The sequence below is a fragment of the Oryctolagus cuniculus genome, chromosome 17, assembly GCF_964237555.1.
Source record: "Oryctolagus cuniculus chromosome 17, mOryCun1.1, whole genome shotgun sequence".
NCBI classification, from domain to species: Eukaryota; Metazoa; Chordata; class Mammalia; order Lagomorpha; family Leporidae; genus Oryctolagus; species Oryctolagus cuniculus.
Genome location: NC_091448.1, coordinates 15,914,590 through 15,940,465, shown reverse-complemented (window position 1 = coordinate 15,940,465; position 25,876 = coordinate 15,914,590). Strand labels below are relative to the sequence as shown.

Here is a 25,876-nt window from a genome sequence, read left to right as displayed (position 1 = left end):
AAAATGTTTTATTTATTCATCTTTATTTATTTGAAAAGCAGGGGAACAGAAAGAGAAACAGAGAGAGACAGAGACAGAGAGAGCTTCCATCCACTGATTCACTCCCCAGGTACCCACCATCAGTGGGCCAAAACAAACCAAGAGCCAGGAGCTCCATCCAGGTCTCCCATGAGGTTGTCAGGGACTTGGGCCGTCATCTGCTGTCTCTTAGGCACATGAGCAGGGAGCTGGATCAGAAGCAAAGGGGGTGGGGTTGGCACTGTGGCCCAGTGGGTAAAGCTGCCACCTGAAGTGCCAGCATCCCATATGGACAAGTCCTGGCTGCTCCACTTCTGATCCAGCTCTCTGCTATGGCCTGGAAAAGCAGTAGAAGATGGCCCAATGGGGCCGGCGCTGTGGCTCACTTGGTTAATCCTCCGCCTGTGGTGCCGGCATCCCATATGGGCGCCGGGTTCTAGTCCCGGTTGCTCCTCTTCCAGTCCAGCTCTCTGCTGTGGCCCAAGAGGGCAGTGGAGGTTGGGCCAGGTGCTTGGGTCCCTGCATCCGCATGAGAGACCAGGAGGAAGTACCTGGCTCCTGGCCTTGGATCAGCACAGCTCCGGCCGTAGTGGCCATTTGGGGGGTGAATCAACGGAGGGAAGACCTTTCTCTGTCTCTCTCTCTCTCTCTCACTGCTTAACTCTATCTTTCAAATAAAAACTGAGATTCGAACCCAGACACTCCTACCTAGGGTGTGGACATCCCAAGCAAAGTCTGAACTGCTGTACCAATCGTCTGCCCCAAGCCTCATTTCTTTTTTTTTTTTTTTTTTTTTTTTGACAGGCAGAGTGGACAGTGAGAGAGAGAGACAGAGAGAAAGGTCTTCCTTTTGCCGTTGATTCACCCTCCAATGGCCGCCACGGCTGGCGCACTGCGGCCGGCACACCACGCTGATCCGATGGCAGGAGCCAGGTACTTATCCTGGTCTCCCATGGGGTGCAGGGCCCAAGCACTTGGGCCATCCTCCACTGCACTCCCTGGCCACAGCAGAGAGCTGGCCTGGAAGAGGGGTAACTGGGACAGAATCCGGCACCCCGACCGGGACTAGAACCCGGTGTGCCGGCGCCGCAGGGTGGAGGATTAGCCTAGTGAGCCGCGGCGCCAACCAGCCTCGTTTCTTAATCTGTGAAGTGGGTATGATTTGGGGATGGGGTGGATTTCCTTTCTGCTCAGCAAGGAAGTGGGCGTGAAGATGCAGGGTTGAGGAAGCCAGGGGGTTAAACTGCACTGTCTGGAAACAAACATGGAACTGGTGTGGGAGGAGGAGTGAGTGGTTGGGATTGGGGGGTGGGTGATGTTTTGGGGTAACATTCTTGAAAGAAGAAAGTAAGGAACCTGTGAAGCTGAGAGACAAGGGTGGTTGAGGCGGTGTTGCCTCCAGGCTGGAGGACTGTGGCAGGAAACCATGCTACCTACCGGAGACCAAGAACAGGACTGCAGCCTGGTGTGTGACATGGACGCCTTCACTGGTCTTTGCAAAATTTTCAGTAAAGTGCAGTAGATCCCCTAATTCTTGGGGGGATACTTTCCAAGACGACCCCCCCAGGATACCTGAAACTATGAATAGTACCAAACCCTACACTTACTTTGTTTTTCTACACACCCACACACACACACACACACACACACACAAGGATGCTTCAGAAAGTTCAGGGACACTGGGATTAAAAAGTTCAGAGGTTCAGAGGCAGGCATTGTGGCACTGCTGGTTAAGTTACTGCTTGGGATGCCTACGGCCCTTATGGGAGTTCCTAGGACCAAGTCCCGCCTACTCTTCCAATCCAGCTTCCTGCTAATGTGCTTGGGAGACAGCAGATAATGGCTCAAGGACTTGGGTTCCTGCCACGCACATGGGGGACCTGGATGGGGTTTCTGGCTCCCGGCTTCAGCCTGGTCCGTTCATGGCTGTTGCTGCCATCTGGGGAGTTAAACATGGAATGGATGATCTGTCTCTGTCTCTCCTCTCTCTGCCACTTTGCCTTTCAAATAAAAAAGTTTACTTTGATGCAAAAAAAATATTTCAATCCATATATAGTTTTATCATAAAGCACATTTTCAGTGAGTTGTTTCTTTAGATTGGTCCTTGTAGGAAGTTGAACATTAAGTGCCATGGATTTTATCTGTTAACAGATTGGGATGAGAAGCAATCATATCTTTTAGTTGTGTGTGTGTGTGTGTGTGTGTGTGTTTGAGATTTACTTATTTATTTGAAAGGAAGAGTGACAGAGGCACATGGGTGGTAGAGATCAGGCACTTGGGCCACCGTCTGCTGCTTCCCAGGCACACTGGCAGGAAGTTGGGTTGGAAGCAGAACAGTCAGGACTCCAGCTGGCATGCAGGCATCCACGTGGTGGCGTAGCCTGCTGCACCACAACGCCCACCTCTCCATGAGCTTCTTAAAATATTTTACTTATTTTCACTTGAGAGAGAACGCTTCCCTCTACTCGTTCACTCACCAAATGCCCACAACAGCCAAGGCTGGGCCAAGCTGAAACCAGGAACCCAGAATCCTGGTTAATCCCAGTCTCCCATGTGAGTAGCAGGAACCCAACTGCTTGGGTCATCCTCTGCTGCCTCCCAGGGTGCACGTTAGCAGGAAGCTGGAATGGGAGTGGAGCCAAGACTTGACCCAGGCTCTCTGGTAGAGGGCGGGGTGCCAAGCAGTGTCTTCACCATCCACGAACTTTGTGAGGGCGTCTCATGGACTTAGAAAGCTCAGCTTACACATTATGCACAGAGATGTGCACTCATGACAAAATAGAACCGTCTTAACCATCAAGAACTGGGACAGGAATTATGTATAAGTGACGGATGGGTTATTCCTGGAATTTTCCATCCAACATTTTGAGAGATTGACCTGGGGTAACCACAACCACAAATACGAGAGGACTGTTGGGTGTGGTCCTCAGCGCGCCCTGTGGACTTGGTTTTGCCCCTGGGAATGGGACAGAGGACTGAGTCCTCCCCGTCCTGCCTCCCGGAGACCTGGGCTAGGACAGAGACTGGCCATGGGCTCCTCTGCTCTCACACCCGCCTCAAGGAGTCCATAGTGAAGATGGCGTGTTACAGCATGGGGAAGGCTCACAAGCCAGCACCCGGCGCATGGTCAGGGTCTGGAGGCCCCCATAGTCATGTGGGGCCAGCCAGGAGAGGCCCTGTGGTGACTTCCTGTCCCGCCTTCCCTTCCAGACCCCGATGTCTTCCTCATCTTCAGCCAGGGCCTGCAGGGCTGCCTGGAAGCCCTGGGTGGGCAAGTCCGTGTCACCCCAGCCTGCAATGCCAGTCTGCCTGCCCAGCGCTGGAAGTGGGTCTCCCGAAACCGGCTCTTCAACCTGGGGACCACGCAGTGCCTGGGTACCGGCTGGCCGGGCACCAATACCACAGCCTCCCTGGGCATGTACGAGTGTGACCGGGAGGCGCTGAATCTTCGCTGGCACTGTCGCACGCTGGGCGACCAGCTGTCCTTGCTCCTGGGGGGCCGTGCCAGCAACGTGTCCAAGCCCGGCACCCTTGAGCGTGGCGACCAGACGCGCAGTGGCCAGTGGCACATCTATGGCAGCGATGAGGATCTGTGCGCCCGGCCCTACTATGGTGAGCCGCTGCTTGCGGGCGAGGGGCGGGGCCCCTGGTGTCCAGGGCTCTGGAACCCTGGAGGGCTGGATTGCAGGGTGACCTTTAACCTCTGTGGACTCTTGGCAGTCCCCTCTTCACTGCAATAGGAAGCATTTTCGAATCATTAGGAAAATCAAAACATTCAATTTATTGTTTTAAAAAACTGCAAAATTAATACACATGTGGAGAGACTTCAAATAGTATAGAAATGCATAATGCAACGTTAAATGAACGGTCCTCCCCTCAACTCTCCAGGGAGGCTCCGTGGTCCCCTTTTTACTGGAGCCCCCAGTGAGGGACAGCACCATCCCTGGGTGGCTTCTCTGAGATGGAGCTGTGGGGTGGGGTGGGGGAGCGGGGCATGGCGCCCTGGGCCGAGTGACTGCGCTGGGATTCATGGGGCTCAACCTCCTCCCGCAGCCAGACTTTGGGCAGGCACTGGGGGGCCCTTCCCAGCCCTGTGGGATGTGCTGGGGACCTGTCCCAGGCTCCTGGGCTGACCTCACAGGGGAGGGAGCCTTAAAACCATTCTCAGCTGACCTCTGCCACCCCAACTGTCCCTGCTAGAGGGGTCCCCCCCCCGGTGGCTGAGGGGTGGGCAGTGCCTGGGGTCCGAAGTACCAGGGCCTGGCCCCTCCCCTGCAGAAGTCTACACCATCCAGGGAAACTCCCACGGGAAGCCATGCACCATCCCCTTCAAGTACGACAGCCAGTGGTTCCACGGCTGCACCAGCACGGGCCGCGAGGACGGGCACCTGTGGTGCGCCACCACCCAGGACTATGGCAAGGATGAGCGCTGGGGCTTCTGCCCCATCAAGAGTGAGCACCGGCCGGAGCGGGGCTGGGGCCGGGCTGGGGACTTCCTGGCGGGTGGGCCCTGAAGGAGCAAGCTGGCCGAGGACAAGTGTCCCGCTGCCCTGGTGACAGGTAACGATTGCGAGACCTTCTGGGACAAGGACCAGCTGACCGACAGCTGCTACCAGTTTAACTTCCAGTCCACGCTGTCATGGCGGGAGGCCTGGGCCAGTTGCGAGCAGCAGGGGGCGGACCTGCTGAGCATCACGGAGATCCACGAGCAGACCTACATCAATGGTGAGCTGGGCAGCTGCCCCGGGGTCGGGCTGGGTGGCCGTCGGGACCCTGAGGCCCGCGCCCGCCTGGGGTTAAGGATGCTGGAATGGGGGTGGGGCTCTGGAGGCTAAGGCTGGGGCCTCTCCCTTCTCCTCCCCGCTCCTGCTCTCAGGGCTCCTCACCGGGTACAGCTCCACGCTGTGGATTGGCCTGAACGACTTGGACACCAGTGGCGGCTGGCAGTGGTCAGACAACTCACCTCTCAAGTACCTCAACTGGGAGAGCGGTGAGGCGCCGTCTGGGGCGCAGGGTGGCCTGGGGGACCCCCAAGCACTCAGGCTACTGCAGGAGAGCAGGTGGGAGGCACGGATTTTCACCCCAGCTGGCCTGGGCCCCCAGTCCCTGCAGTGCCTTGCTGTGAACTGGGAACTCACAGAGGGGCTCGGACCCCGGACCCAGGGCTCAGGGTCTGGGCTGGATCTCAGCCTCCGCTCTTTCCTTTGAGCAGTGCCCAGCAGACCTAGAGGTGGAGCCAGGAAGGCCAGGGCCAGTACTGGAGGAGGGTCAGGGCTCTGTGGGCCCAGGTCAGGAGGCAGTGAGGACCCCGCGGTGGAGGCCGAGGGAGGCAGGGCTTCCGCGGGAGCAGAGAGTACCCAGGGGGTCTGCGGAGGCTCCGGGGGCCATGGTGAGCGCTTCTCTGCCCGTCCCCAGATCAGCCCGACAACCCGAGTGAGGAGAACTGTGGCGTGATCCGCACCGAGTCCTCGGGCGGCTGGCAGAACCGCGACTGCAGCATCGCGCTGCCCTACGTGTGCAAGAAGAAGCCGAACGCCACAGCCGAGCCCAGCCTGCCAGGTGAGCCCCCGCTGGGGGAGCTGGGGCCTGGGCCGCAGGGGCAGCTTTACCCCGTCTGCCACAGTGCCAGCCCCACTGCTACACTAGTTTATATACAGGGCTTGAGCACACACAGATGTTGATATTCAAAGGAGCTCCTGCAGCAGATCCCCCTGGGACACCGAGTCCCGGCCGTGTTGGTCCCCAGACCAGCAGCACAGCGTCCCGGGGGCACCATGGGGTGGAGATGCCCTCGTCCCACATCATTCCCAGCCTGGGTTCCATTCCCAGCTCTGGCTGCTGGCTCCAGCCCCCTGCCAGGGCAGATAACCACTGCCTGAGTCCGACTGGGGGGCAGCGGTTATGTCCCAAGTAACTGGGTTCCTGCTGCCCCTGTGGGAGACCCGGATTGAAATCCCAGCTCCTGGCTTGGACCCGGACTCAGCCTTGACCTCTGAGACCATCTGAGGGGTGAGCTAGTGAACAGGAGCGTGCCCTCTCTCTTTCTCTCACTGTCTCTCTGCCTTCGAACTAATAGTAATATGAAACATGCAGACTGCCAGGCCCCGCCCCAGATTAATTGAGTCAAAGCTTGCATTTTAAGATTCCCAGATGATTCATGCCAGGCACAGTTTGAGAGGCCCTGGCTTATGGCCACGGTGGTGGGAAGAGTTCAGAAAGGCAGGTTACAGCCAGTCCCTGGAGGGTCTTGGCTGTTGGACCAAGTGTGAGCGGGCTCACCCGTGTGCTGGAGGAGCTACACAGTATCCAGGTAGCCATGGGGGTGAGAAAGAGGGATTTTCACAAGGAAACACGACAAATCCAGGAGACTCCACAAGCCCACAGCCAGTATGAGCAACACTTCAGCTCCCGACGACTAAAACCTTGCGGGAGGCCGGCGCCGCGGCTCACTAGGCTAATCCTCCGCCTAGCGGCGCCGGTACACCGGGTTCTAGTCCCGGTTGGGGCGCCGGATTCTGTCCCGGTTGCCCCTCTTCCAGGCCAGCCCTCTGCTGTGGCCAGGGAGTGCAGTGGAGGATGGCCCAGGTGCTTGGGCCCTGCACCCCATGGGAGACCAGGAAAAGCACCTGGCTCCTGGCTCCTGCCATCGGATCAGCGCAGTGCGCCGGCCGCAGCGGCCATTGGAGAGTGAACCAACAACGGCAAAGGAACACTTTTCTCTCTGTCTCTCCCTCTCACTGTCCACTCTGCCTGTCAAAAAAAAAAAAAAAAAAAAACCTCGCGGGAGGCCGCTGCTCCTCGCCCGCCCCCTGCCCCGCAGTCCTGGGGCCACTGCGGCCGCCATCCAGGGCCTCCACCTGCAGTGAGAGGGAGCCCGGGGCAGGCAGCAACGCTGGCCCGCAGTCCGCAGGTCTTCCCGGTGCGGCCCCGCGTGGACTGCGGGCCTTGCAGGCTCCCTGCCCCTCCCACCACGGCAGTATCCCTGCGTGGCCCTGGGAGCAGGGCGGGGTCTGCCTGCCGGGGCCCATCACGGAGGGCAAGTCCTGTCCACAGCAGGCGCCGTCGGGGCCGCAAGCCTCCACATCTCCCGAGCGCGCGGCCTCGCGCCTCTACAGTCGCTTGAATTTGCTCGGTTCCGGGCGGCAGCCTCGGGTCTTAGCGGGGACTGGCAGCTCCCGAGCCTAGGAGCGAGGCCACTCGGGCTCTCCGCCCGCCCGCCTTGCCGTGTCTCCGGGAGAGGCAGCGGCCGGCGTGGAGCGGATCCCAGATCCCAGCGTGGGGCGATGCTGTGAGCGGGCTCACGCTTGCCCGCCCGGCCCCGCCGCGTCCTGCCCGAGCCTGACGCGGTGGGTGGTTTCGGGGAGTCTTGTTTTCTCTTGCCAAGACCCGAGCGAGGGCTTGCTCATCTCAGCTGCCCTCGGACCCCGACCTGAAATGCAAGGAGGGAGGGCCTGGCGCGGGTGGGCTTGGCCCTGGGCTGCAGGGAGAGGAACTTGGGGTGGGGGCAGGAGCCAGAGGAGGAATCCCAGGCAGCGGGTGCAGGCCATCTGCAGAGTCTCTGGGTTCCCCATGACTCCTGTAGCCCACCCACCACGACCTCAGACTCCCGGGGGCCTGTTTCCCCACTCCCCTCACCCAGGACTGTGCAGGCCAGGACAGAGCGAGCACTCTGAGAGAATAACGGTGGCTGGGGGCGGAATCTGAATCTCAGCTGGAAGCCCTGTGGCAGAGGAGACCCCGGAGCAGGCTGGGCCCAGCTCCCTGCCCGCCTGTTCTGAGCGCCCCAGGCTGACTGGTCCTGGGTCCTGGGAGGAAGCCGAGTTCTGCCTTTTCAGCGTCTGGTGGGCGGGCAGATGCGGGGCAGGCGTGGGAGCCCCGCCTGCGCGGACCCCGGGTGGGCGGAGTCTGAGCAGCATCCCTGGGTCTCCGCAGAGAGGTGGGCCAACGTGAAGGTGGAGTGCGAGCCCAGCTGGCAGCCCTTCCAGGGCCACTGCTATCGCCTGCAGGCCGAGAAGCGCAGCTGGCAGGAGTCCAAGAAGGCGTGCCTGCGGAGCGGGGGCGACCTGCTCAGCATCCACAGCATGGCCGAGCTGGAGTTCATCACCAAGCAGATCAAGCAAGGCGAGGCACTGCCCATCCTCACCTCCCCGCCGCCCCGGCCCTCCCGCCCCGCCCTTCCTCCTCCTCATCGTCTTGTCTCCCCTCCTGCTGCACCCCAGAGGTGGAGGAGCTGTGGATCGGCCTCAATGACCTGAAGCTGCAGATGAATTTTGAGTGGTCGGATGGGAGCCTTGTGAGCTTCACCCACTGGCACCCTTTCGAGCCCAACAACTTCCGTGACAGTCTGGAGGACTGTGTCACCATCTGGGGGCCGGTGAGAATCCCCTCTCCCTGTATCCTGCAGTCTGTTGCCTGTATTCCCCCCCCCCCCCCCCCCGCCGCATTGTCCTCTCAGCAGTACCCCGCTCCCCACGGACCAACCCTTCCCCTCCACGAGGGGGGAATGCCAGGATTTGAATCCCATCAGGACCCCCCCCCCCCCAAGCTGAGTCACCTTGGCAGTTCCTAGATGAGGGTGGGGAGGATTAAAGGATTAAAGGAGTTAATGCCCAGGCCTCCTGCCTGGCCCGCCCTTGGCCTCTCGCCAGCTGCCCTTCCCGGCCAGCAGGTGGCACCCGAGCCCACATCACGGGAGATGCTCCTCCAGCATCTTCCAGCTCCCGCTCTGGGACCCTACCAGGCCAGGCTCCAGTCTTAACAAGTTATGTGGTTGTGACTGCGCCGTGGTGTCGGTGTAGACTCAGGGTGGGCAGGCGAAGGATTGGATGCAGGTTTCAAGCAGAAATAAGAGGCCCTATGGAAAGGGACAAAGCCATAGGACCAGACCGCCCATCCCTGCTGTCAGATGCTGCACACCTGCCAGGGACTGGAGGGGCAGAGCCGTATGCCTTAGGGGATGCTATTTAAAAATGCTAAGCCAGTTATATACTGAGTGTCTGCTACATGGCAGGCATTTCCCTGGGTGCTGGTTACACACATGCTTTGCCCTTGAGATGGAGCTTAAGGACAAACATGCTGCCGCCTGGGCTAGGCTGTTAGGGGCCTCTTCAGCTGAGATTCGGGGCTGCGTACACCAGCCTCTGCCCACCCTGGCTCCACAGGTGCCCGTTGGATCCCTTGGGAATCCCACCCACCTATCTTGCCATCAGTTGCTATAATAATCTTAGCCAGTTTGGTTTTGATGTTTATAAAATGCTTTATAAATAACAAAAAATATAAAATCATATAATGATTATATGTGTGTGTGTGTGTGTGTGTATATATATATATATATCTAGTTTAAAGGAACTTATTTTCCCATTAGACAGTGCCTGGTAGGCTGTCAGGGACACAGAAGCAGACTCAGAGGCAGGTTTGGGCGATTGAGAGGGAGGGAGGCTGAGATGTTCCCTGGCCCTGTGTCCCTAGGAAGGCCGCTGGAATGACAGTCCCTGTAACCAGTCCTTGCCATCCATCTGCAAGAAGGCAGGCCAGCTGAGCCAGGGGGCTGCTGACGAGGACCACGGCTGCCGCCAGGTGAGGCCTCTCAGGGAGCCGCCTGGGTGGGCCGGCCAGAGGGCTGGGGGTGTGGGATGGGTGTGGATGGAATCCTGCAGCCTTGCCCTCCCCTGCTGTGCTGGGCTCTGGAAGGAATGGTGCCACCAGAGGAAGCAGCCCTCACACCCTGAGGCCCCGTGGTGGGGAAGCCACTTCCCAGAGGCAGCAGAGAGACAGGAGGTGGGGTGGCCCGGAGCAGCAGAGCAGAGGCTGCCGTGGGAGGTGTGGCTCCGGCCCCCAGCCCTGTCTGCCCCTCCTTGGCTGGCTCACACCAGGCTGGGGTCTGGTACACGGTGCCTGAGTGTCTCGGCAGGCTGACCCATCCCCTCGTGCTCCCACTTTTCCACGGTGCTGAGGACCAGCCCGACCCCTCTGCCCTCTGGCATCTCACCCCAGCTCTTCCGCTCTGGGTTCCGGCTGACCGGGACTGGCAGGCTCACTTGGCGGGCGCAGGAGCCACCCTGTGAGCCATGCCCACACCCCAGTGTGACCACTGTAGTAGGGGAGGGGGAGTGACAGGGAGTACAGCCCTCTGTCCCTCCCGCGTCCCGCCCGTTGCCCCACGACTCAGGAGCTCGGGCCAGAGTGGTCCTCCTCACTGATGTTGTTCCGCCCACTCTCCGAGCCAGGGTTGGACATGGCACAGCCCCTCCTGCTACTGGCTGGGAGAGGACCAAGTGACCTACAGCGAGGCCCGGCGCCTATGCACCGACCACGGCTCCCAGCTGGTCACCATCACCAACAGGTAACTGCCCTGAGTGCCCCTGCCCAGGGGCTGGGGTCCTCTGAGCCTCAACAGGCTCCAGGACTTTTATTATTATTATTATAACTATTATTATTATATCACTTATTTGAGAGGTAGAGTTACAGACAGAGGGAGAAACAGAGAGAATGGTCTTGCATCTGCTGATTTACTCCCCAAATGTCCGCAAGGGCTGGAGCTGCACCAATATGAAGCCAGGAGCCAGGAGCTTCTTCCAGGTCTCCCACGCAGGTGCAGGGGCCCAAGGACTTGGGCCATCTTCTACTGCTTTCCCAGGCCACAGCAGAGAGCTGGATTGGAAGAAGAGCAGCGGGATTTGAACCGGTGCCCATATGGGATGCAGGCACTGTAGGCAGAGGCTTAGCCCACTGCACCACAGCACCAGCCCCTCGAGGGCTTTTAAAAGATCTTATTGCCAAATGACTCTCATTTCTGTAGTGCCCCGGTGTGGGGCGGGGCCAGGGTAGGTTTAGTGCAGGCTTTGGGAAAGACAAACCTTGGCTGGGTCAGATTTTCTCTGACTTCCTCCCAGCAAGGCTGCGGTATGGACAGTAGATGGGGGAGCTGGGTTGCTCCGTGAGTCAGCAGCAGGGCCCTCGGGGGTCCCCACTTTCCTGAGCGAGTTACTGCTCCCGGGCATGGCATTTGGTGTGTGGCCAGGGCATGCTGGGTGAGGGATGCGCTCCCGGCCCTGACCAGCCGTCTCCCGTCTCTCGAAGGTTCGAGCAGGCCTTCGTCAGTAGCCTCATCTACAACTGGGAGGGCGAGTACTTCTGGACGGCCCTGCAGGACCTCAATGGGACTGGCTCCTTCTGCTGGCTCAGCGGGGACGAGGTCATGTACACCCACTGGAACCGCGACCAGCCCGGTGAGCCCCTCCCACGGCCCATGGATGCCCCCCCCCCGCCTCCACTGGCCTTGGTGCAGCTGGGCGGCCACGGCGGCTCCCCTGTCCGCTGCCCGTGTGCACAGCGAGGCCCGGTGCCTGGGAGCTGCTGTTTACCAGCTGAGCGGCCTCTGCAGGTGCAGACAACAGGGAGTAACTTGCCTGAGATCCCACAGTGTGTAAACACAGAGCTGGGGCTGTGCCTCCGATCCCTTCTGCCCCGTGGGCTGGACCCCACGAAGGGCATCCTGCAGAGACGGGGAGCTGGTTCCTGTTGGGGCTGCAGGGATGTGAGCCCCCCTCGGCCTGAGGGTGACCCTCTGTCTCCTTCAGGTTTCAGCCGTGGGGGCTGCGTGGCCCTGGCCACAGGCAGCGCCATGGGACTGTGGGAGGTGAAGAACTGTACTTCGTTCCGAGCTCGCTACATCTGCCGGCAGAGTCTGGGCACACCAGTGACGCCAGAGCTGCCGGGGCCAGACCCCACGCCCAGCCTCACCGCTTCCTGCCCCCAGAGCTGGGCCTCAGACCCCAAACTCCGGCACTGCTATAAGGTAGGGCAGCCTGCTGGCATGGGAGGGAGCCTGGGGCGGACAAGGACAGGCTGCCGGGGACCTCAGGGGACAGCCACCATCCAGACAGCACCCAGACTGCACACAGGGCTGGGTTCGGGTGGGATCGGAGGCCCGGCACATAGTAGCTGTTCAATAAACATCTCAGGAATTCAAGGAAACAGAGATCTCTGGTTCCAGAGGTTCCCAGATGTTGGGGCCAGCCTGGCTCTTCTGTTTGTTTGTTTTTAAGTTTGATTTATGTGTTTGAAAGGCAGAGTGAGAGAGCAGGAGAAAGGACAAGAGGAAAGAACGCCATCAGCCACACCTACTGGTTCTCTCCCCCAAATGCCTGCCAGAGCTCGGTCTGGGCCAGGCTGAAGCCAGGAGCCCAGAAATCCATCCAGGTCTCCCACATGGGTGGCAGGAACCCAAGGACTTGGGCCGTCGTTTGCTGCTGCCCGGGCACTGAAGCAGGGAGCTGGATTGGAAGCATGGGGTAGCTGGGCCTCGAATTGGGCCCTCCCACACGGGATGAGACCGTTTCATGCTGTGGCTTAACCCGCTTCACCACAGTGCCCGTCCCGGCCTGGCTGTTCGTCAGGCTCAGCCTGGGGCCACTGACGTTGACGTCCCATATCAAAATGCTTTGTGAGTCCCAGCTGCTCCACTTCCAACCCAGCTCTCTGCTAATGCACCTGGGAAGGCAGCAGAAGATGACCCAAGTACTTGGGCCCCGGCCACCCATGTGGGAAACCAGAATAGAGTTTCTGGCTCCTGGCTTTGGCCTGGCCCAGCCCTGGCTGTCGTGGTCATTTGGGGAATGAACCAGCAGATGGAAGCTTTCTCTCTGTGTGTCGCTCTGCCTCTTAATGAAGAAATTAATTAATCATCAATAAAGAAATCACTAAGCATTAAAAAAAAATTGCATAGCTAAAATAAACTCATTTAGACCAGCACTGGGGAGACTTGCGTCCTGCGAGGTTTGGGAGTTCCCAAGGGAGTCCAGGGCCATTATTATGTGCAGAGGTGGAAGTTCAGCGGTGGGGGGGGGGTGCCTTCTGCTGCGGCTCTGCTGGGGTTACAGCCCAGGTCTCCCCGTCACTGTCAAGGGAGCGCAGCAGGGGCCCTGCTGGGGAGGTGGCCAGAGGGGACAGCCTAGACAGCTGGACTGTGCTGCTGCAGGTGTTCAGCTCAGAGCGGCTGCAGGACAAGAAGAGCTGGATCCAGGCCCAGAGGGCCTGCCAGGAGTTGGGAGCCCAGCTGCTAAGCCTGGCCAGCTATGAGGAGGAGCACTTTGTGGCCAACATGCTTAACAAGATCTTCGGGTACTGAGCCTGGGATGGGGCTGTCTGCACATGTGTGCGAGCACGCGTGGGGCGGCCGGCGGGTGCTTGGTTCTGCTGAACATGGGACAGGGGGCGGGCGGAGTGAAGGTGACTTCAGAGAGGCCTGTCTGAGGGCTTGGGGTGGCCTGGTGCCAGGACCATCCTGTCCCCTTCTGTAGCTACGGTGGTCCGGAGCCTGGGGAGAACGCACTGGAATGATGCACGCAGGTGCAGGAGACCGTGTGGCTCACCAGCACTGCCCCCCACCCCCACAGCGAGACCATGTGGCTCACCAGCATGCCCCACCCCCACCCCCACAGCGAGACTGTGTGGTGAGCCAGCACCCCCACACCTCCACAGCGAGACTGTGTGGCTCACCAGCATGTCCCCCCCACCCCCACAGTGAGACTTTGTGGCTCACCAGCACCCCACCCCCACCCCCACAGTGAAGCCATGTGGCTCACCAGCATGCCCCACCCCCACCCCCACAACGAGACCGTGTGGCTCACCAGCACTCCCCACCCCCACAGCAAGACTGTACGGTTCACCAGCACCCCACCCCCACCCCCACAGCCCTTTAGAGAAGTGACTGCCTCCTCCTCCACTGCAAACCTTCCACTGGCTGCTCCAAGACCACCCTGGGTCTCCCTCACCCACACCCTCCCATAAACCCCCGCTCCTGAGCGGCAGAGGAGAAAGGCTGCAACTGCCTTTGCCCACGCCATGGCCGTCCGTGGCACGCAGAATCCCTTAGCCTTGGGGAAATCCGGGTGGCTGCAGGCTCCCTGAGATCTTAGTTCCAGGGAAATCTCCTCCCAGCAAGCTCAAGATCCCACTGTTTGATCAGAGTTCCTGCAGCTCAGCTCAGGGGCCTCCCTTCTCCCCACATCCGGCCCACACTGGGAGAAGTGGCCATGGACTCTTGAGAGTGGACAGAGGTCAGGTTATCAGACCAAGGTCACAGGATTTGCCCTTCCTAACTCCCCGGGGGGGACATCAGCCCCCAGGGGCAGCCAAGGGAAGCGGGGCCAAGCCACCGCTCCTGGAGCTGGACCCCTAGCCAGCAGCCCCCAGGGCTCTCTGGGGGCAGAACTTAGAAAAGTGGCCCCACAGTGTGTGGGCCGCTCAGCGCGACACGCGGAGAGGCCTCGGGCCCTGGGGCCTGCCCAGGTCTCAGCGGAGGGGCAGGGGGCGCGTTGGGGACCCTGCCGCTCACGCCTGCCCTCTCTTCTGTCCCCGCCCCCGGGTGGTGAAGTGAATCAGAGCCCGAGATCCACGAGCAGCACCTGTTCTGGATGGGCCTGAACCGTCGTGACCCCGCTGCGGGTCAGAGCTGGCGCTGGAGCGACGGCCTCGGGGTGAGGGGGTCCGGAGGAGGTGGGTGGGGCCGGGGGCGGGGCTTCGCCGGGGCAGGCCCTTCGAGGCGGACGGAGGAGAGCGGTCCAGGTCCGGTGCCTCAGACCCTGCCTCCCTCCAGTTCTCTTACCACAACTTCGACCGGAGCCGGCACGACAACGACGACATCCGGGGCTGCGCGGTGCTGGACCTGGCCTCGCTGCAGTGGGTGGCCATGCAGTGCGAGACGCAGCTGGACTGGATCTGCAAGATCCCCAGAGGTCAGGCGGGGGCGGCGTGGCGGGCGGCGTGGCAGGCGGCGGGCGGCGGGGCCCGGGTCCGCGGAGCGTCTCCTCCCCCTGCAGCGGCTCCGTCCACGTTGTCCCCGCAGGCGTCGACGTGCGGGAGCCCGACGTCAGCCCGCAAGGTGAGGCCCCCAGCTCACCCCGCGACCCCGGAGGCCCGGGCCGGGAAGGGGCGACAGCTCAGGAGCAGGGTCGAATGAGCCGAAGGTGCCCGCTGAGAGAAAGGGGACTGGGTGGGCTTGGCTCAGGGCACCCACAACAGGAGCCCGACAGGGGCCCTGCCCGCCCGGGCCTGTGCCTCCGCCGCCGGGGTCCGGCCGGGGCTCCCACACGCCGCGCTGCTCCCCAGGCCGGCGGGAATGGCTGCGCTTCCAGGAGGCCGAGTACAAGTTCTTCGAGCATCACTCGGCGTGGGCGCAGGCGCAGCGCATCTGCACGTGGTTCCAGGCCGAGCTGGCCTCCGTGCACAGCCAGGCCGAGCTGGACTTCCTGGGGCACAACCTGCAGAAGGTGGGAACCTCGAGGGTGCAGGGGGCCGCAGGCTGGGAGAGGGCAGGTGCGGAATGGGCGGCCAGGGGACTGCGCAACCTCACCTGCCCGCCCGGCTTCCCCCAGTTCTCCCGGGGCCAGGAGCAGCATTGGTGGATAGGCCTGCACACCTCGGAGAGTGATGGGCGCTTCAGGTAGGAGCCCTGTGGGTGTGGGAGCAGGCCAGCCCGGGCTCAGAGGCTGCGTCTGAATCCCGCTCTGCCCCTTGCTGGCTTGTGCACTGGAACAAGTGATTGACCTTTCCGGGCCTGGATTTTCTCACCTGAAGGTGGGAGGGAGGAGGCTGTCTGCTAGGACTGGGGTGAGGGTTAGCAGTGCAGTCCTGGGTGCAGCCCCCAGCACACGGCAGGTGTGGTGTAACGGTGGCTCCTGTGTGTCCGTGTTCAGTGTGGCCAGTAAGGTGGGCCCTGCGTGTGGGCCCCCAGGGCAGCCCCCAGCAGTGCCCGCTGCATGGGGGTCTTGGGCAGGAAGGACCAGGAGCTCAGGGAGATCTGAGCACATCTTTGCTCTCAACGCCTGCTTAAGGCTTCTCGGGCATAGAGAAATGAGGGCCTGGGGACAGGCGGGGCTTAACTGAAGGCTCTGGGCCCTTGGGGACCCCTCCTCTGTGAGCTCAGCAGCTCCTCAGCCCCCGAGCCCCTGCCTTTGGGCCCCTCCCTGCCCCTTTGCCTGCTACACACAGAGGAGTCGAGCCAGGGCTCGGTGCCGTTGCAGATGGACGGATGGTTCCGTTATAAACTTCATCTCCTGGGCTCCTGGCAAACCTCGGCCCGTCGGCAAAGACAAGAAGTGCGTGTACATGACAGCCAGCCGAGGTGAGGGCCCTTTCGGGGCGGAGGAGGCACAGGCACATGGAGAGGGCTGATTTGGGTGGCAGTTAGGTGACCCTGGGCAGGACCACCAGTCTCTTCTCATTCTCTTGGTTTCCACAACCCAAGAAGGGCCAGACCCGGAGAGGGGTGGGCTTGGCCCCATGGGCCCTGAGCCCAGCACGGCCTCCTTGAGGCTGAGTATTGCCAGCCCTGGCCTGGCCTGGCCTGGCCTGCCCTGCTCCGGGGTGACCGCCTCCCCTCCCCTTCGTCACCATGCCTGCCAGGATCTGCATTAGCAGAAAGCTGGAATCAGGAGCTGGAGGTGGGTATTGAACTCAGGTACTCTGGCGGGGGCGGGGCGGCCTAACTGCACCCTCCCCTCCAGCCCAAACACCGGGCCTTCCTCTCTCCTTTCCACAGAAGACTGGGGGGACCAGAGGTGCCTGACAGCCTTGCCCTACGTCTGCAAGCGCAGTAACAGCACCAGAGAGACGCAGCTCCCAGACCTGCCTCCCGCGGCTGTGGGGGGCTGCCCCTCTGGCTGGAACCAGTTCCTCAACAAGGTAGGAGGTGGGGCAGGGGCACCCAGGGGAGTGAGAGGAGAAAATGTGTCCGGGGAGGGCTGAAGCTGGGGAGTCCTGGCCGTCTGGCAGCGCCAAATCATGGTGTCTTGCCGGAACCCGCCAGTCTTTGACACGGCCCCAGTGCCAGGGCTGGACTTTGTAGAAAATGACTCAATGTGGTAGCTCCTTCTAATGCCCGGGAAGCAAGGTTGTCCCATTACCTTGGTGAGTTTCCAGTTTGAAATTCCAGTTAGTAAGACAGAACCTTGAGCAGGCATACCCAAACCGTGTGTGTGTGTACATTTTATTTATATGTATGTGAATAAAACATTTATTTCCATACGAATGCGACTAATGTCATGCATAGTAAAATATGCACAAGAGCAAAACTATATAAAGCACGAGCCAAAGATTTAAAATAATTTTTTAATTAAAAAATTTCTTTCTCACTGGTATGAAAATGTATTTTTGTGCTCAACCAAAAATGATCCATTTTAATAAGAGCAATGGGATCGCACATTCTCCATTATTTTAAAAAATCTTGGTCTGACACTTGTGATTTGTGAGTCATAGATCTTACAACTTCAAATGGTTCCAAAATGTGCATAGCATGCACACGGGAAAGATCTTTTGCAAACCCACACCCATCAAAGTGAAGCGAGTGTGTCTGTCACTGGCTGAGCTTTCTAAACCCCTCTTCCTGGTTCCCAGCCCTTCCATCGATCAGACAAAGATTTTTTGTTTCAAAATTGGCAAGTAAATTTCTGTCTTCCCATCTGCCTTCTAAATTAATCAGAAGACCTGGTCAAGAGGGTTTTTTTTTCTTCTTAAGGTCTTTAGAAGATTTCAAAAAAATAACATTTAGTAAATCCTCTTCCCCAGTGTTTGTGCAGATAGGAAAGTTTGGGGTAAAATCACCCAGGACAGATGCATGTCTAACCTTGTTTTCAAAGTGCTCCTTGCGTAGCCCTTCTTCCCAAAGTGGCTCCTTTTACATCCAGGGGCTCATGTCGGAGCCCTGATTGCTTTCACCCAGAAGTTGACAAAGAGCTTATACCAAAAAGAGAAGGTGGACATTTTTCCCTGTGTGCCACGGATTCTTGGCAGGACATTCTAAGACCACACAGCCCTGTCATGGGGGTGGGTTAGCTCCCGCTAGAGAACAGGAACCCGTAAGTCCTGGTCATCCTGGGAACGCCACCAGCCCCCCGTGTCATGGCCCCCCACCGCCCTCCTCAGAGCATTCAAGACAGTATCGGCACCTTTTCCAGTGAACAGACAGACAGAACTTTGGAAATACAGACAGGAAGAACACAACACTTGCCTGCACCCCCCACATCACCGCTGTTGGTGCTCTCACTCCGCTGCCCATCTTACCCGTGCACTGGAGATCACAGTAAAGGCCACGGTCGCGACACCAGTGGCTCCTGCCCCGTGGAAAAGCGCAGGATCCTCCCCTGAGCTGCTTCCCACGCTTTCAGTTTCCTGCAGTCAGCCATGATCTTGAAAACACCGAAAATCACTTTACACATTTTACACTGCCGGCCGTCCTCAGTCGCAAAATAGCAACCTTCCCGCCCTGTCCACCCTGGACGAGAATCATCCTTTGGTCCAGGGTGTCCCCGCTATTCCCCTGCAGCCCCTTAGTAGCTGTCTGGGTTATCAGAGGGACTTCTATTCAGGTAGCCCTGCCTTTACTTCCTAACGGTCCCAGTGTGCGGGACTGGTGATGCCGGCAGTTCTGTTGCAGTCTGTCGTTACAGGCGTTCTCCTTTATTATTAGTCGTGGTTGGTCTCTCATTATGTCCAACTGGTAAATTAACCTTCGACACAGTTGTAGGAAGAATTCACAGTGTACACAGGGGAGCTTGGAACTCACAGCCCATGGGTCGGGGGTACTGGTGTATGTGGGGCTGCTTGCCCCTTCCCTCCAGGGCCCCTGGCACCTGCCCTTCAGTTCTGGGCCCTCAGTTACATCCCCATTCCATTCGGATGGAGGCAAAGGTACCTGGGGGTCTGCCTCTCCCACAGCTTTAGGCTCCTGCCTGGTGCACTTGGCACGGAGGCCAGAGTGACTGTGGCCTGCACTGAACACTCACTCCCTTCACCTGTTACTTCTCCTCCTCCTCCTCCTTCTCCTTCTCCTTCCTTCTTCTTCTTCTTTTTTTTTTTTAAAGACTTATTTGTTTAGTTGAAAGTCAGAGTCAACAGAGATAGAGAGAGAGGTCTTCCATCTGCTAGTTCACTCCCCAGATGGCTGCAACAGCCAGAGCTGGGCCAAGCTGAAGCCAGGAGCCAGGAGCTTCTGGGTCTCCACGTGGGTGCAGGTACCCAAGCACTTGGGTCATCCTCCGCTGCTTTCCCAGGCGCATGAGCAGAGAGCTGGATCAGAAGTGGTGCAGCCAGGGCCCATATGGGATGCTGGCACCATTGGCAGCGGCTTAACCCGCTACCCCACAGCCCCTCGCTGTTACTTCTTTCTGATCCTGGTGGGACCTTGTTGCTTTTCATTTTATGATTCATTCTGCTACTTAGCATGGCTCTGAACGTCTGTGAAATCAAATCTATGAACTTGATGACAACCCCCCCCCCCAAAAAAAAAACACTTGTATTTTTTCTGGGTTTCCAATTTTCTGCCCTAAGCCTGCCATGTGCACTGGAACAGCCGGCACCGCGGCTCACTAGGCTAATCCTCCGCCTTGCGGCGCCGGCACACCAGGTTCTAGTCCCGGTCGGGGTGCCGGATTCTGTCCCGGTTGCCCCTCTTCCAGGCCAGCTCTCTGCTGTGGCCAGGGAGTGCAGTGGAGGATGGCCCAAGTACTTGGGCCCTGCACCCCATGGGAGACCAGGAGAAGTACCTGGCTCCTGCCATCGTATCAGCGCAGTGCGCTGGCCGTGGCGGCCATTGGAGGGTGAACCAACGGCAAAGGAAAACCTTTCTCTCTGTCTCTCTCTCTCTCACTGTCTACTCTGCCTGTCTAAAAAAAAAAAAAAAAAAAAATAGTGAAAGCTGTCACTGGTTGAACCTGCTGTCTGTCCTGCACCATTAATCCTTAAAATGACCCCAAACGATAGGCCTTTTTATTCCCAGTTCACAGAAGAATCCGTTGAGTTCATCAAGTTCAAGTGAGAGCTGGGATCTCACCCCCCACCCCCACCCCCGTCTCTGGCTCCAAAGCTTCCTCCCACCCTGCCTCACCCATCACCTCCCCTCTGAGCAGAGTTGCTAACCAAGTCTGCACGGGATCAAAGGCTTCCCACACAGGGTTCTTTTTAACCAAACAGAAGTTGAGCAAAGAGAAATACAAAGTGACAGCGCAGAAGCTGCTGCCTCCAGGGCCCTGCAGACATAAAGGGAAATGCGTCCACAGTCACAGATCTCAGCCAATACTCATTCCCTGCCCAGCCCATATGCCGTTGGCATAGGCCGTAGAACCTTGGTGGCCCAAAGAACCCTCCCGGTGACCTGAGGGTGGGCAGGTGTATGTGAATCTGCTGTGTAAGGTGGGGGGGAGGCTTTTCCCTGGACACCCAGATGCCCTGGTCCCAGCTGCTGTCCTCATGGTCCCCGAAGCCTCCCCAGGACCCGCTGCTGAGGGATGCGCCACGTGGTTTCCGGGTTCATGGGGTGGGGGGTAGGGTTGGGCTGGACATCACACCTCCCCCTGCCCCCTCAGTGTTTCCGGATCCAGGGCCAGGACCCCCAGGACCGGGTGAAGTGGTCGGAGGCACAGTTCTCCTGTGAGCAGCAGGAGGCCCAGCTGGTCACCATTGCGAACCCCTTAGAGCAAGGTAGGGCCCGCCCAAGGGGAGGACCTGGTAGTCTCAGATGCTGGGTGGCTGGAGCAGAGCGAGAGGGGGGCTGCCCTGTGTGTCACTCACCAGTGTCTTCCTGGGGACTACAGCATTCATCACTGCCAGCCTGCCCAATGTGACCTTTGACCTTTGGATTGGCCTCCATGCCTCGCAGAGGGACTTCCAGTGGGTGGAGCAGGAGCCACTGCTGTATTCCAACTGGGCTCCCGGAGAGCCCTCTGGCCCTAGCCCTGCTCCCAGTGGCAACAAGCCGGTGAGGACACCCCTCCCCTCCACAGCCCGCTGCCCCGGCCTGTGGCACTGCCTTGGGCCCCTGGGTCTCCCCTCTTCTGGCGTCTTTGCTCACCCAGCAGCCTTCTCAGGGCAGTGGCCTAAGGGGGTGGGGGGACAGCTGCTGGGGCTCCCCTGACAGCTCCTTCCCCCCAGACCAGCTGTGCGGTGGTCCTGCACAGCCCCTCAGCCCACTTCACTGGCCGCTGGGACGATCGGAGCTGCACGGAGGAGACGCATGGCTTCATCTGCCAGAAGGGCACAGGTGCGGGTCCCCAGGGCATTGGGCTGCTGCCCTGGGTTTGGACCCCAGGGGGACCCAGGGCCATCCCCAGCATGCTGGACCCGCTTGGAAGCAGACGGGCAGAAAGACAAGGCGCCCATCAGCGAGCACCCAGGGGATCCCCAGAGGCTTGGGGACTTGGGTGCTGGGCTGTGTGAAGGGTTGGCAGGCCCTGAGTTTCCCTAGCTGATGTTTGCCAGATACCGGTGTCCCCCAGCCTCATGCCTGGGAACAGGGAGAGGGAGGCAGAGCCTGGCCTCACGCCAGTCCCCTTCCCCATAGACCCCTCCCTGAGCCCATCCCCGGCAGCCACGCCCCCGGCGCCGGGCACGGAGCTCTCCTACCTCAACGGCACCTTCCGGCTGCTGCATAAGCCGCTGCGCTGGCAAGACGCCCTCCTGCTGTGTGAGAGCCACAACGCCAGCCTGGCCCACGTGCCCGACCCCTACACGCAGGCCTTCCTCACGCAGGCTGCCCGGGGGCTGCGCACGCCACTCTGGATCGGGCTGGCCAGTGAGGAGGTGGGCTTCTGCCACTGCCCCCAGCCCTGCCACGTCCCCTCCACCCCGGCGTGCGCCCTGACTTTTCCCTTCCCTCCCGCCCCGTGCCCTCGCGTGCCCAGGGCTCCCAGCGCTATTCCTGGGTCTCAGAGGAGCCGTTGAGCTACGTGAGCTGGCAAGACGGGGAGCCCCAGCAGCCAGGGGGCTGTGCCTACGTGGACCTGGACGGGGCCTGGCGCACCACCAGCTGTGACACCAAGCTGCAGGGGGCTGTGTGTGGGGTCAGCAGGGGTGAGTGCCGCCCGCTGGGGCCGAGGAGGCATGGGCAGGGCGGAGGCGGTGTTGGGTGGGGGGGGGGGGGCGGGATGCTGGGCCACCTGCTCCATCCTGCGCCCCCACAGGGCCCCCTCCCTTCCGAAGAGTCAGCTACCAGGGCAGCTGTCCCCAGGGGCTGGCCGACTCAGCCTGGATTCCGTTCCGGGAGCACTGCTATTCCTTCCACATGGAGCTTCTGCTGGGCCACAAGGAGGCGCTGCAGCGCTGCCAGAGAGGTGGGTGAGGGTGGGGAAACACCCAGGCCCAACGCCGCGCGCGGCCCCGCAGTCCCTCGTGGGCCTTGGCAACCGACGCGCGCAAGGACGCGCGCACATGGCCTGACGCGGGTCTCCCTGCCCGCAGCGGGTGGCGCAGTGCTGTCCATCCTGGATGAGATGGAGAATGTGTTTGTCTGGGAGCACCTGCAGAGCTCCGAGGGCCAGAGTCGCGGCGCCTGGCTGGGCATGAACTTCAACCCCAAAGGTGGGTGCCCCGCGCTGGGGCTCTGTGCCCCGAGCCTGGCCCCGGGCCCTGGCGAGGGAGGTGGAGGTGGGGGTGCTGCCCTCGCCCACCTGCTCCCGCCCCACCTGTCTCCCCTCCCCCACGCCCCTCAGTGCCTTCTTTCCGGTAGGGGGCACCCTGGTCTGGCAGGACAACACGGTGGTGAACTACTCGAACTGGGGGCCCCCCGGCCTGGGCCCCAGCATGCTGAGCCACAACAGCTGCTACTGGATCCAGAGCAGCAGCGGGCTGTGGCGCCCCGGCGCCTGCGCCAACGTCACCATGGGCGTCGTCTGCAAGCTGCCGCGCGGTGAGCCCCCCGCCCCGCCCCCGACCAGGCAATGGGAAGAAGGGAGCGCCCGTGGCCCCGCCCCACCCTTGTGGCTTTGTGGCGGTGAGGAGGTACCGCCGGGGGCAAGCCCTGGCCACGTCACTCTGCAGCTCCATGGCCCAGAATGTCACTTAAACTCTGCGGCCTCGGTTTCCTGATATGTAGAATGGGAATACTGATGGTGCATAGCTCATAGAGTGCTGGCGCCGACGCCATGAGAAGCTGAAGCGCCGATGCTCAGTTCATCATGGGTGCTGCGCCTGTCACTAACCAGCCCCTCCCTCTTGCCCACAGTGGGGGAGAGCAGCTTTTCCCCATCAGGTGAGTAGAGCTCCCCCCCCACCCCCAGCCTTGGAGCCGGAGCCCTGCCCTCCCCCCGCCCCCCCCCCCGAGGCAGGGCGGGCGGGGTCGCCAGCGTGATGTCCCCTGCCCACTCCACAGCAGCCCTGCCGGAGAACCCCGCAGCCCTGGTGGTGGTGCTGATGGCCGTGCTGCTGCTCCTGGCCCTGCTGACCGCCGCCCTCATCCTCTACCGCCGGCGACAGAGCATCGAGCGGGGGGCCTTCGAGGGTGCCCGCTACAGCCGCAGCAGCACCGGCCCAGGCGAGGCCACTGAGAAGAACATCCTGGTGTCCGACATGGAAATGAACGAGCAGCAAGACTAGAGCCAAGGGCATGGGCAGGGCGGGGGGCAGGAGGAAGGCTGGGGAGCCAGGCCCCCCGCCAGCACCAGGTCTGCTCGGGCTGTGGAGGGGGCCCTTGGGAGTGACTGCTGGGAGCCGGGGCTGGGGGTTCTGCCCTCCGTGAGGGCAGAGTGCACTGTGTTCCCCTGGGGTGGGGGCCGCCAGTCCTGTCGCCTGGCCTGTGCCCCAGGGTAACCAGAGGCAGGGTGGAAGGGGGAAGAGGGACTGCTGCTGCTCCCACCAGAGCCCCTCGCCCAGGCCTGTCGACCCTCACGCCCACCAGGACCCCCTTAGGTGCAGAGCCCGCAGAGGTTCCCTGTCCCCTGGGTAGCTCCCTCTGTCGCTTCTCTCGTCCCACCCGGCGGGCTCAGCTCTGCACCCCTCCCCCTGCCCCTTTGCCCCCGACTCACCCAGCCTGCCCTCTGAGCCTGGGTCCTAGGGTTTGGGGCAGCCCTCCTGCTCTTGATGGGGGTCAGTTCAGGGGGCTGGGCACCCCACTCCTGTGCCTGCTGGGGAGGCTGTGGGGCACAGCAGGAGGGCCCTGGGTAGGTCAGGCCTGAGAACCAGGGCCCCAGTGTGGGGTCTGCTGGGCTGGGTGCAGGACTGGGGAGAGACACCCCAACCTCCCAAAGGAGAGAGGGCTGGGGTGTCACCTCCTGCCGGGCAGGGGAGGGCCGCGTCCCTGAAAGAGTCCCCTGTGGGGACAGAAGTAAGTTCCCTATCACGTCCAGCTCCTGGCTCTGGTTTGGAGAGAGGGGAGGGGCTTGCCTGCAACCGGGGGCCTGGGAGAAGCAGGTGCCCAGGGCCGGCTGCAGGTGTCACGCTTGGGTGAGGCTCAGAGGACTGCGCCTGCGCTCTGAGCGCCCCCCTTGGAGGTGGGGATCTTGGTGGGGGGTGGGAGGGAGTGTGCAGCCAGTCCTGGGGCCCCAGAATGGGACAATGTGAACACGGACTCCAAGACATGGTCCCTTTTGTGTAGTTCTTGATTTTTTTTAAATGTGCCATTATTTTGGAAAAAAAGGAAAAAAGAAAAGCAAACAAATAAAACACCTGTAAGAGGCTTGAGAGAGAGGGTTCTGCTTGTCCTGTTGTGAGCCAGTTTCCTCACCTCCCTGCCATTTGCTTCTCCCTCTGGGCCCCCTGGGGGCACTCTCGCTTCTGTACCCTTTTAGGCCTGCTCTTCTTCCTCTTTGTTCCTGGGGAAGGTGGGTGACAAGGTGGGAGCCAGGCTGCCCGCTGCACGGGCAGCCCCGTGGGCCCAGGCGGCCATGCTCTCCTGGGAGTGGGAGAGGCCGGCCCGCCTGCACGGCGGCTGGAAGGGTCTTTGGGGGTTAAGCGAGATGATGGTGCAAAACACACAGTACAGTGCCTTTGGAGCCTGGGCAGCAGGCGCTCCGTGCCGTCAGCTGTTACTGGGATTTCCAGCCTGCGGCTCCCTGGCCAGCATTTGGGGTGCCTGTGCCCTCCCTGGGCGTCCACAGCATTGTCCTTCCAGGGCAGCCGCTGTACCTGCCTCCGACTGCTATGCAGTTCGTCTTTGTCCTTGGGGGAAGCACCTTAGCTCATTGGCTGTTCATTCAGAAGGTGCGGGACACAAGGCTGACTGTCATCATTGTGCTAAATGCCCAGAGGAGGACCAGCCCAGGGCATGGGTGCAGCCGTCCTGGTTTCTGCTTCGTGGTAGAGGAGCCCCCACCCCGGAGGCCAGGAGCAGGACGAAGGGGGACATGGAGGGGCGAGGTGGAGGGAGGGCTGGTGGCAGGGTGCCCAAGGCCCAGATGGCCCGGCTGGGTTTGGACGTTTTATGTGCAGTGGGAGTGGCAAAGCGGCCTGGCCGGGGGTGTGGGCGTCACCGCGGGCGGGGAGCGGGAGGGAAAGCAGGGAGGCTGACAAGGACGCTCTGCCTGCCCGGAGCGCCAGGTTGGTTTGCGTCGGGCCAGCAGCAGTGGCCGGGTTCAAGGAGCCGCTGGGGCTGCTGCCCGCTCTTGATTTCCATATAGTTCCCCCTTTCTGAGCAGCCAGCTGCAGCCACGTGGTTCATAACCAAAGGCCAGGAGCAGGCAGGGCAGCCCGAGCAGGCCACAGCCTCTCTGCTGTTGCTTTGCGGACCCTGTGTTTGCCTGGGGGCATGGTAGACACGTGCTGGGCACAGGCCGGCTCGGAGGGCCTGGGAGCCTGGCTGTGCTTGACTCTTGGGCTCAGGTGGATGGGCGCCCGGGTCCCAAGTGGGGAGACCTGGCCAGCCTGGTGGACCTTCCCCCAGCCCTGCCCCCTGTGTAGTAACAGGACCCTGTGGAGGGCCTGGCAACTCCGGGCAGGGAGCTCCGGGCCTATGAGAGGTCCTTAATGATTAACCCACTTCATTCTCTCTCCAAACCCGCAGCTCAGCTCCCTTTGTGAGCCAAGTGCCCGGGCCGGGGCCGGGACTCCAGGACCACTTGGCCGGCAGCTGGGAGTCCTGCTGGGGAGCGGC

General features: G+C 60.9%; 1 protein-coding gene across 2 annotated transcripts in view; it reads left to right on the top strand.

The window, feature by feature from the left end:
- Positions 1–24,468, top strand: part of MRC2 (mannose receptor C-type 2) — a 48,830-nt gene extending 24,362 nt beyond the window's left edge. The window contains exons 2-30 of one of the 2 annotated variants that reach the window (XM_051825102.2): positions 3,229–3,630; positions 4,297–4,470; positions 4,579–4,743; positions 4,895–5,008; positions 5,434–5,577; positions 7,951–8,139; positions 8,238–8,392; positions 9,487–9,594; positions 10,245–10,360; positions 11,098–11,246; positions 11,598–11,815; positions 12,998–13,140; positions 14,396–14,498; positions 14,618–14,756; positions 14,867–14,902; positions 15,130–15,290; positions 15,396–15,463; positions 16,044–16,144; positions 16,562–16,704; positions 20,382–20,496; positions 20,610–20,773; positions 20,947–21,055; positions 21,356–21,594; positions 21,696–21,864; positions 21,975–22,124; positions 22,252–22,371; positions 22,520–22,699; positions 23,015–23,041; positions 23,165–24,468. In XM_051825102.2, the coding sequence (XP_051681062.2) occupies positions 3,229–3,630; positions 4,297–4,470; positions 4,579–4,743; positions 4,895–5,008; positions 5,434–5,577; positions 7,951–8,139; positions 8,238–8,392; positions 9,487–9,594; positions 10,245–10,360; positions 11,098–11,246; positions 11,598–11,815; positions 12,998–13,140; positions 14,396–14,498; positions 14,618–14,756; positions 14,867–14,902; positions 15,130–15,290; positions 15,396–15,463; positions 16,044–16,144; positions 16,562–16,704; positions 20,382–20,496; positions 20,610–20,773; positions 20,947–21,055; positions 21,356–21,594; positions 21,696–21,864; positions 21,975–22,124; positions 22,252–22,371; positions 22,520–22,699; positions 23,015–23,041; positions 23,165–23,385 (4,322 nt within the window). In that variant the 3' untranslated portion in view covers positions 23,386–24,468. Of the gene's footprint in view, positions 1–3,228; positions 3,631–4,296; positions 4,471–4,578; positions 4,744–4,894; positions 5,009–5,433; positions 5,578–7,950; positions 8,140–8,237; positions 8,393–9,486; positions 9,595–10,244; positions 10,361–11,097; positions 11,247–11,597; positions 11,816–12,997; positions 13,141–14,395; positions 14,499–14,617; positions 14,757–14,866; positions 14,903–15,129; positions 15,291–15,395; positions 15,464–16,043; positions 16,145–16,561; positions 16,705–20,381; positions 20,497–20,609; positions 20,774–20,946; positions 21,056–21,355; positions 21,595–21,695; positions 21,865–21,974; positions 22,125–22,251; positions 22,372–22,519; positions 22,700–23,014; positions 23,042–23,161 lie in introns of both variants that reach the window. The other variant, XM_051825101.2, reaches the window with a different exon arrangement.
- The last annotated feature ends 1,408 nt before the right edge of the window (positions 24,469–25,876 follow it).